At 41.8% G+C, this 11,598-nt stretch overlaps 1 protein-coding gene across 1 annotated transcript; it reads right to left on the bottom strand.

Moving 5' to 3' along the window:
* Window positions 1–10,027: 10,027 nt before the first annotated feature.
* LOC127757918 (WUSCHEL-related homeobox 3) lies at window positions 10,028–11,058 on the bottom strand. Its single transcript, XM_052283509.1, has one exon. It carries the CDS (start codon window positions 10,938–10,940, stop codon window positions 10,335–10,337), a length of 606 nt encoding a protein of 201 aa, XP_052139469.1. The 5' UTR covers window positions 10,941–11,058; the 3' UTR covers window positions 10,028–10,334.
* Between the last annotated feature and the right edge of the window lie 540 nt (window positions 11,059–11,598).

The following is an 11,598-nucleotide window of genomic DNA, read 5'->3' as shown; positions in this document are numbered from 1 at the left end:
TATCTCTCTATATATAGTCCCAGCCGCCGCCGCTCAATTAATTTATCGATCTTGTCTTGAACAATTCAGTATATCCCCGATGGATCCATCCATGAATTAATTATTAATCAGATCGATTCACTTCACTGCTTAATTAATTATACACACACATTAAAAAGGACATATATACAGGACAAGAGATGCACATGTATATGGAGTGGGCGTGTCCACAATTATTATAGCTAGAGCTAGCTAGCTAGGCGTTCATCTGTAATTTGTACAGTACGTATTTGTGAAACCAGCCGTACAGCATGGACACTCCATACTCTACTGTACATCCATACTCGATCACGTTTCATCTAAAAATGCATAACTTATCTAGTACTTATAGTACACGAAAACAAAGCCTCCTCGATTTAGTATTTACTTTAATTTTATTTTAGAAGATCTTTTTTGTGGAAAGGCGAAGATCTAGACCACTCTAACTCGGGAGATAGCCTGATTAACTGGCAAACTGTCTGCAAACCGAAGGTTCCGGGAGGGGCTGGTCTCCTGAAATTAGAACGCTTTTCTAGGGCATTACATCTTCGTTGGTTATGGCTTAATTGGAAAGAGGAAGAAAAGCCTTGGGTGGGCATGAACCTGCCCTGTGACGAATCTGGCAATAGACTCTTCCAAGCTGCAACAACTATTTAGGTTGTAAATGGCGCCAAAACAAGATTCTGGCATGATAGTTGGCTACAAAATCGCTTCCCAAAAGACATTGCACCAAGATGTTTTAGCTTGGCGAAGAGAAAACAAAGATCTGTGCAACTTGAACTTACAGACAACAAATGGCTAGCCTCTTTTAGACAATTTACTTCCGTGGAGGAAATTCATGAGCTCGTACAGCTAGGAGGCTTAATTCAATTGGCCTCGCTATCCCAAGAACCGGATGACATTACCTGGAACTGGACTGATTACGGTTCCTACACAGCCAAGAGTGCGTATCTCTACCAATTTGAAGGTTCTTTTGCAAAACTTGACTTTCTTTCACTCTGGAAGGCTCCAGCGGAGCCCAAAATAAGATTCTTTGGATGGCTTGTCCTTCATAAAAAAACCCTCACTGCACAAAATATACTTCGAAGACATTGGCCGTGCACTTGGATTTGCCGCCTTTGCACTTGTTCTTTTGAAGACACAAACCACCTGCTCAATGAGTGTATTTTTACTAGACAAACTTGGAGTCTAATCTGCCAATTTCAAAATCTGGGCCCATTGGCTACGCCCCACCCCCCCTCATGTTGAAACTTGGTGAACTGGAGCCAACCCTGCGGGAAGCAAAGATCAAGTGCAAGCGATCAGAGGCTCATTACTAACTACTTGGTGGAATATATGGCTAGAAAGAAACAGAAGAATTTTTCAAAATTCTTGCCTCACAGTAGGTGAAGTAGCACACCTTATTAAACAAGATATGGACTTGCGCAGGCTTGCTTTCAAGCCCCCCTGATCCTCCTTTCTTCTTAAGTTGTATTTCCTCTTTGTTATAGTTCCTGTAAACTTTTTGCTAGGTTTCGCCCTTCCCTAATTTAAATTCCGGCAGATCTCCTGCCGTCGTTCTCCTCAAAAAATTTGGAATTATAAGTATACAAACTTGTACTTAGTTTAATTAATTTGCAGCCTCAATTTAGCTTTTGCATGATCTAACAACTTTTAAATTCATAATTGATAAATATTGAGTTGTATGCATTGAATTTATAGCTAGTGTTAATTAACCCTACTTTTTCCATGATCAAATAAATCTGAAATTCACAATTGAAAAGTTGTGTATTCGGTTTGGAGCCTCAATTATACTTAGCTTTTATGATTCAATGATTCCAAAATTAGTATTGAGTTGCATTCGGCTTGAAGTCTCAGTTATAAATTTTTCCTGAATTTATAGTTATAAAATTTGCCATTAATTGAAGAAATTGACTTTTTCCTGGTTTGGAATGCTAATTATAGCTGGTCTATGATTTAATAATTTCATAATTCGGAAGAAACAAGTATTGAGTCGTCCTCAATTTGGAGTCTAAATTTTAGTCTTTTCATGGTTAATAATTCTGAAATTCGCAATATACTTGGTTTAGAGTATAATTTATATATTTTCCATGATTTAAATTTCTCAAAACTGGAATTAATCACTGCCTATTTGTTCTCTTGTTGGACTCCCAATTTAGCTTTTTTCTTAATTTAATAATTATAAATTTCAGAAATAATAAGTACCAAGTTGTATATAGTTTGGACTCTCGCTTTGATATTAAATTAAAAAAAATAAAGAATCCACTAGATTTCCAATGTTCTATCCTATTTACACAAATTCTCGATATGATGCACTACCACATAACAACACATTAGTGTCCCCATCATCAGTGCCGGCGATGAGGGAGGATCGGAGAGAGATGGGGATTCGACGGCGACGATGACGGATTGAGGGGGCAGACGGGGATTCAGGAGATGGCGCGGCAGATGGGGATTCAGGAGATGGCGCGGCGGTGATGGCGGAGGATGGCGCTTTGATGGATCGGTGATAATGACAGTTCTAGGGTTTGGGGTGTTTGGGAGAGAGAACCGGGATAGGAGATGACGGGGCGACAGTGGCGCGATGTGTTGGCGGCATCGGGGATGATTGGGGGAGGATGGGGATTTTGTGAGTGATTTTCGGGTGGGCGGAGTGAGAGGGGGTGAGCAGCTGAGGGGAAACGTGGGATGATTTGAGGTGTTGGATGCGATGAATTTGGATCATCGGATTTGATGAATGAGGTTTGTAGGACTGCAGTTGGTAAATTATATGGTAGAAATGAAGCTACCATGTCATGGTCTTCATGATTCTTTTTGAACTTGTCTATTCTGGATAAGCTTTCCATCGACTGATTTTACTTTTTCCTTAACCGAATCCACTAAAGAATTTTACCAAATTCTAGCGTTAATAGACCCTTCTTTGGCACCAGCCTGAGCTTGCGCATCAGATTGTGTTGCGTGTGCGAGACCGTGTGACTCGGGCCAGCGGGCGCGAGCTTGGCCATAATCCTCTTGCTGAGTTTCGGCACTACCCCTACAACCACGACGGTAGGCGCCGGAGGCAGGGGTAGTGGGAGCAGCCTAAGGGGCAGAGGCCTAGAGCAGCTGGCGAGGAAGGTGCGTAGCATGGCGTTCTCCGCGTTCGAAGATGGTAGTGAGTGTGTGCCATCAGCCGGCCCTCGAGATCGGGAACGACCATCGGCACGTCAAACAAGATCCGGTCCCTCGCAACCGAAGAGCAGTCAGCCGACCACAGCGGCAGGGAACAAGATTGACTATGGCAGAGAACGGCCGAGTTTGGATAGCGGAATCCGGTTCGACCGAAGCGGTGGAGGTGACCTTGGCACGACCAGCGCCAAAGGGCGTCCGCCCGCTGCGATGGCACTGCCATCAGGGAGATGGGTTTGGCCGTGACATTTTAGTTTTATCGTGATCCAAATATATAATTCAGGCATAAATACTGCATCGTGGTGCCAAATACCAAATTAAGTAAAGAGAAAAAATGTTTTACGTCTGTTTTAATTAAAATGACAAATTTAAAAGTAAGACAGATGGCTAGTTGGCTACTTTGTATCTGTTTGACATATTCTAAAAAGCATGTTTTTAAATTTTACTATATTATTAGTAAGATAATTATTATATTATGCATTGAAGTACTCTGTTGAATCTATAAAACAAAAACCCTCAATCTCTCTTTTCAAAAACTTTTGTGCATTACTAATCCGGTGATATACTCATACATGCAACAACTAGACAAATATAATGGAGCCGCCTAACCAATTGTGAGACAACATGGTAAGAGTATAATACTGTAGCGCTAAATCTCATCGATCGATTGGCGAGAAGAGAGCAACTTCATCGCTTTCCATGCCAGGTTGTCGGCCAATTTGGCTTGTTCACTTGCCATCCATCGCTCCATGCATGCATCTACATTATATTCGATTCATATACCTACAATCCTACATATGCATCCTTATCTATTCTTCGAGATAGAAGCAAACATACATTAAATCGTACCCATATTTTTTTCCGAAGGAACGTAGCTCCTGCAATTAAGATAATTAGTTAAATTTACAAGAAAAACTATTAAAAACTCTGACGCTATCAAAACAAACCAACCATACAATCCCTGAGAAGATGAACCTGCTACACCAAAGCACGAAAACGCTAACTCTATCACAAGGGTGTCATCGTTGCTCTCCCACACCCAAGTGTCCTGAGCTAGCAAAACAGGAAGGAAAAAACTCGAAGGCAATGCCCCCAAGAAGGTAACGCTGATAGAACAACATCATCGTCTCATCCAAAATTGATCAAGGCTCGAATTTGGAGAACTCCCCTAAGGCAACAGAATACAAAGGGCCATAGCAACACATCCAACAAGGTTAATGGAGGAGGAACAAATCGAACACAACAAATGAGAAGATGGAATGGAATGGAGTGAACTCACCTTCGAAACTGCCAAGAGCCCTTAGAAACCCTAGTTTGATTGTGCGAAATGAGGGAGAAGTGTATGGGCACGGGTAGAGGGGTATTTCACTACCTCAGCGCCAACAGGCTTGGCATTGAGGTTGGGGAGGTCAGCACAGATGCGGGTGGCGCTGACCTTTGCCACGTCAGCTTGTAGGCCCAGTCTCCTGCTCGACAGCCTGTGACGGTCGTCACTACCTCAGCGCTAAGCAGCATGCTAGAGCTCAGTGCCATCGGCCCTAGCGCTGAGGTTGGGGTCCATTTTTATGATAGTTTTCGGCTGGACCTATTTTGAAATAAGTTTTCAAAAAGGAACAAAATGTGAAATTTTCGATATCTATCAGTGTCACGGTGAAATTGAAATTGAAAAAAAAAGTCTTGTGCCCTTGTGCTTGGAGGCTCATCGAACCCTGAGAAAAAACATGTGGGAGAAAAAGAGGGGGCAGAGCACGCAGGCGACTTCATTACGTCGCGAGTTTGTGCCGCATAGGAATTTTGAACCATAAGTACCTGTCCAACCAGCGTGAATAAAGTAGTCTCTCTCGAGCCTCTCGTTGTTGTTGACTATGCATATATATAGAGAAAGGGACTTTAACTCCCTCAACAATGTTCCGAGTATGACTCATGCCCTCCAAACGCGAAACTGGGTATATCGACTACTCCAACTATAAGTACAGGTGCAAACTATGTCCCATGGTGGTTTTGCAAGCGGTTTTGACTGACGTGGAGGTGTTGACCTTGTCTTCATCCTACCTGGCGTTGACGTGGCTCTTCTGTGGCATTAGAATTTAAAAAATATGTGGGACCCATATGTCATTGTTGATGGAAAACACGGCGGCCTGGGAGATCTACTTAATCCCAGTGCAGGTCCAAGGCTAGCCTCGAGTGTGTTAAGGGCGTGCCGGCTGGTTTGATCTTGAAACCAGCAAGGAAAACAATAAATAGAGTGAGTCAGCCGATAGCCAATCGGCCGATAGGCCGATGATGTATCGTTAGTGATCCTAGCCGATGTAGTTGAACCAGATCGGCAATGGATTGAAATATAAATTAAGCACAAACCCTAAATATGCCTCATCGGCAGTTATATCATTTGTTTGGTTTATCAAACGTATTTTAGAGGATACTATAGAAATAGCTGATGGAACAATATTTAGAGCAAGATAGGTAAATAAAGATAATTTACTAGCTAATACTCTAGTACAAGCTTATATAAACAAATCAATCTATAGAAATATATCAAATAACAATCAACTACCAAGTTTGCAAACCCGGACGATACTGATCTAGACTTGATATATTTATTGGAGTGATATGTCTATATAAGTGGTAAATATACATAAAACTAGTAAAGAAGCATGTATATTAGGTAAGATTGGCTGAAACTCTGATACTATCCTTAATTATGATTAATTCCAGGTTAGTTTTTAGGGTTCAAAACAAGACTAGGGATGATGCATCGCAAAGTATATAAAGAAACCTAAAGTCTAAACAATCAAGTAATTAAACGCTTTTCAGGATGGTGGATGCCTCAGCTAATCTAATCTAGTAAGACGATTTAGCCGATATCGGTGAGAACCCTAAAGTGAGAACTAGTTGATAGGGCTAAAGCGAGATACTAAGACTAGATTAACTAAGACATATGATAGCAGATGGGTCATGATAAAACATCTAAAGCGGCATAATAGCTCCGATAGCACAAGCCATCGAGACTTACCTCTTGTTGAGAGAAGTCGCCGAAAAGAAGAACAAATGGGTGGCGATGCACCAAAGTTGTATTGGATTTGTTGTCTTCTATTACAATGATCTGGGGTCTATATTTATACCCCGAATACAAGCTTAGGGTGTGTTTAGTTCCACTCTCAAATTGAAAGTTTGACTAAAATTGAAAGTTTGAAGAAAAAAGTCGGAAGTTTATGTGTGTAGGAAAGTTTTGATGTGATGGAAAAGTTGGAAGTTTGAAGAAAAAGTTGGGAACTAAACAAGGGCTTAGTCCATTATAGACATGACTCAAACTTTCCTAAAGATAAAATACAAACAAGACCGCATGACGGTCTCTTACCATATCTCTAACAAAAACTGACATAAATACCCTAATTAATAGATACAATTGCCTTAATTGAGCTCTATCTATAATTGGCGATGGCGGTTATTCCAAACTAGGCCAAAACCGAGCCCAAGTCATATCGTATCAGTCATTCGCCATATCGGCTAAGCCAAGTCTGTACTCTGTTTCCAGCCGATACAATACCAGCCGATGCGTAGTCCGACTCTAAATCTAACTCGATCTTGCACCAAATCTGCTTCGATTTTGTTCCTTCCTCTCTGAGTTTGATGCAAAATTCCGTTGTTAACAGACATTCATACAAAATATATATATGGGCCCACATGTCATCCTCCCTCCTTTCTATCTTTGCCTCGCGCCATCGCACCCACGAGCTCGGCGGAACCGCCTCTCCCCTCTCTCTTCCACCACCAGCGACTGCCTCGGATGGCTAGGTGGAGCTTCAGCCATGGAGGTAGCCGTTCTCCTCTCCCCCACCACCTCTCTCCCTCTGCCCCTCCTCTCTACGACGCCCGCCCATTGCCTCTAGGCCAACCCTCTCTCCTCACCTTTCTCTGGCGCCGCCTCTACCCGTCTCCTAGATGAAGCGCACAGGAGGACCACCATGAGCTTCTCCGAACCATCGAGCTAGCTCCACACCACCCCGCTGAGCCATGCGAGGTGAAGAGGGCTCGTGGTTGCGATGTCAACGCAACATAGGATGAAAACCCGATCAACACCGTCATATAGGTTTCACGTCAGCCAAAACCACCGAGGGACATAGTTTGCACCGGTTTTGATAGTTGGAGGAGTCGATATACCCGGTTTCACGTTTAGAGGGCATGAATCATATTTGGACCATAGTTGAGGGGGTTAAAGTTCACTTTTTCCTAGAGGAAGGTTGGTAGCAACTCTAGCTACCGGCCTAGATGGGGGAATTTTGGATGCATATATATATATATATATATATATATATATATATATATATATATATATATATATATATATATATATATATATATATATATCTGAAAATTGGCCATGCCATAGCCTGTGGGCCATCTCCAACCACATGCCCAATTGCTACCTTGAACCGTCACAGCGATCTCGCCTCCCCCATGTTACTTCCATTCCCTCTGTTCCATATATATTATAAATCGTTCTGTCTTTTTTAAGTCAATCTACAAATTTTATAGAAAAAATATAGCAACGCATATAGCATCAAATTAATTTTATTAAATCTAACATTTAATATATTTTGATAATTTCTTTTGTTTTATATTCAAAATGTTACTATATTTTTCTATAAACTTGATCAAAGCTAAAGAAATTGACTTTGGGGAAAGTCAAAATGACTTATGTATGAAATTTATAAACGAATGGAGTACTATTTATTTATTATCAGTTTGTGTGTTCAGCACAGAGTCCTAACATGATTTTCATTTATTTAGTGACATATACCTATAGTTTGTCAAAATTTAATAGTTAATAATATGAAAGATGATTTTCCCAGACAAATGGGTTTTTTATCTATACCATTAAAATTACGCTGGTAATAATACTGAGAAGGTCTTGTGGTCTAAACTCACCTTTAAAAATGATTTTTACTATTGAGCATTTAAGAGGACCGCCCGAAAATATCTTTATTTTTTTTGAAAATATCTTTATTTTCACAGGTGAGAGCCTCCTAGCGAGAAGGCCTATGCAAATTGAGGAGCGGTAATAAAATGCGCCGGCCCATCCATGAGTCGCGCAGTCTCTTACCTCTCTCCCAATTCTCTCCTCCTTCGCTCTATTCCATCTATGTCGCCACCACTGCCAACCACCGCCAAACTGCTCCTCTCCCTCCCTCCTAGCGACTCGACCACTGAGCGCGCTGCCCATGGTCTTGGGAGTGGCAAATCTGCTCGCTTTGCCTCCTTACCCTTCTTCGTCAACCCCCTCGGTGACGATGGTGGCTCGGTGATGACAACCACGACGAGGCATTTGACTCAACGACAGCGACAATGACTATGGTGAGGACATCGTCGCATGGCTGCAGCTGCAATTGCATGAAGAGGGGCACCGTGATGGATTTGGCGAATTTGTGAATTTGGGATTCTGCGGGCTATGATTAGATTAAAGTTTCCATTTTCTTTTGCACCAAAAGACATTTGCATGGACATATCTCTTTAGACTATCGCATTTGAAAATCAATTCACAAGCAGTCTCCTTAGAGTACTCGCTTCTGAAAATCTATTTTTCATAGACGGTTGTGGAACTGGTAGTTAATTTGTTAGAGGCTGGTGGCTCGGCCGCCTGCACAACCAGATTTTGTCACCATCAAAAACTATGTTCGTAGTAGTGTAACTTCTATTCATTTATTTATCATCAGTTTGGTTGTTCTGCTTGATCATAGCTGCAACATGGTTTTTGTTAAGATCTATATATAATTGGTGTCAAGTTATTGTGCAAGCTTATATTTTGATACATGAATATATGACATTACTATATATATTATATATACGCCCTACAGTTCATCTTCCTATGTTTGAAAGTGTGATATTAATTGTTCTAGTTCAATCGCGCGATGATTTTGATTTAGATCTTCGAGTGGTTATCATCCATGCATGATGTCAAATTGCCATACATTTGCATTGCTTAAGTTTTGTGATTATGTGATATCATACTGTTGACCTCTCCATGAAGGTCAATAACCATTAGAGATGCCATGTGATCTCTCTAAAGTCTTCGATTCAGAACCGTTAGAGATTAGTATAGGTTATTTCTAATGGTTGTTTAAAAACAGTCAGGATTATACGTAATAAATTTGTCAAATAGAAACTTATCTCGTCCTTATATAGCTAGTCAATTGAAATGTCATATGAATCGGCTAATTGACTAGCTATAGAATGACGAGATGGCACTTGGCAAAAATCCTGTTTAGTTTCCAAACAAAAATTTTTCACTCTGTCAGCCTGTTTAGTTTCCTGTCACATTGAATGAACCGGGACTAAAGATGATTTTTAGTCCCGGTTGGTGTTGCCAACCAGGACTAAAAATCATCGAAATTTTAAACCGGGACGAAAAATGATCTTTAGTACTAGTTCCTATCCAAACCGGGACAATTGTGGTTTTTCCCCACTCGGCAAAGATCACTTAGTAGTGTTTGGACACATGCATGGAGTATTAAATATAGAAAAAAACTAATTACAAAGATTACGTGTAAATTGCGAGACGAACCTTTTAAGCCTAATTGCGCCATGATTTGACAATATGGTACTACAGTAAACATTTGCTAATGGCAGATTAATTAGGATTAATAAATTCGTCTTGCAGTTTCTAGGCAGAATTTGTAATTTGTTTTGTTATTAATCTATGTTTAATATTTCAAATGCATTTGTATATTTGATGTGACATGTCAAAAATTTTGGTTCGCGAAGTAAACAGGCCCTTAGGTGTCGAAAACGAAAAGTCAATCAACAGCAAGCGATATATAGATAATTGATCAGCAAAGTCCATTGGTACACAAAGATGCTAAGCTAGCTCATCAGATTACATAAAGAGTCGAGGGAAATTGACTAACCTAGATAGCTAAAACTAATTTAAGAACAATATCAAATATGTAATCGATCGAGGAAGCGATAACGAAACGAACGATATGCCGACACACATGTGGCATGCATATTGGCAGTGGCACACACGTACGTACGTACGAATTAACGCATATGGCCGCAGAAACAAATTAAATCGATAGATCTAAGTGATTAGCAGCTAGCTAGCTTAGAGTGGAAGTAGGATTACTCTCTCTGGTATTAGTAGCTAGTAATTAATTGGTGGAGGTGGAGCAAGAGGAGGACTTGGAGCTGCTGCAGCAATCTTCCTTGAGGCCGCCGCTGGTGCTCTTGGTCGGGAACAGCTCCAACGTTTTCAGCGGCCGGCAGCACGGCGGGATCGCCATGTCAGCAGCAGTTGCCGACGCTGACGCCGATGCAGTGCTGCAGTAGTCCACCGCCGCCGGCCACTCAGCTTGCTGCTGCTGCTGCAGGTGATGACTTTGGGCAGCGGCGGCCGCAGCGTATGGGTGATGGTGGTGGTGGTGGTGGTGTAGCTGCATCACCGCGGGGTGCACCTGCACGACAGCACCGGCAGCAGCAGCAGTGGGAGCCGGAGGCACCGTGGAGGAGGGCGGTGAGGGTTGCTGCTGGTGCCGCGCGCAGAGGCGGCGGCGGAGGCGCTGGCGCTCGCGGGCCTTGTGGTTCTGGAACCAGTAGAACACGTTCTTGCCCTCGATGCGGCCGTAGTAGGCGAGGTGCGCCGTGATTTGCTGGATCTCTGCCGCGTTGGGCGTTCGCACGCCGCTCCTGTACATCTCCTCCAGGATCATCAGCTGCTCCGGCGTCGGGCACCACCGCGTCGAAGGGGTCTGAGGCATCCTCCTCAGCTACGTACCTACACACGATTTCTCTATCTCTCTCTCTCTCTATATATATGTATCGAATATCGATGGATCACTAGCACTCGATCTAGCGTGACTAGCGCGAGTGACACGATATGATGAGATCGAGTCGTTGCAGCTGGTAGAGCTATCTGATAAGCTGCTTATGTATATATAGGCCGGAGTTGCTAGCTAGCTAGCCAGCATATATAACCAGCTTTACTTAGTTTATGATTTCTTGGATAGTGGAAAATCTTATTCAGGCACTTATTAATTGGAGGCGTCTACAAATTGGGCGCCAGATTTTTCCAAAAAAATCAGTGCGTTGTTTCACCATTATTTATAGAAACAATGTTTCAGCACTTAGCGAAAGAATATTTCTGTTCTTAAAAAAATTGAAACACGATGAGATCACTAGATAAAACAATTTGGTTTAACATATGCAACAAAACGATCTAAGCCATTGAAATACTTAAACCCTGTGTACAACAAAACAAACCCAGTGTACATCAAGATAAAAATATTAAACACTATCTAAAATCCACTGCAACATTTGATCTACACATAAAGAAACATCACGAGTATATTAGCTGAACATTGCTTTTAAACCATTGAAATATCAACGAAACCTGAATGTCGAAAATAGAAATATGGA

This window comes from Oryza glaberrima, chromosome 12 (assembly GCF_000147395.1).
Source record: "Oryza glaberrima chromosome 12, OglaRS2, whole genome shotgun sequence".
Lineage (NCBI taxonomy): Eukaryota > Viridiplantae > Streptophyta > Magnoliopsida > Poales > Poaceae > Oryza > Oryza glaberrima.
This window is presented reverse-complemented; position numbering and strand designations above follow the sequence as displayed.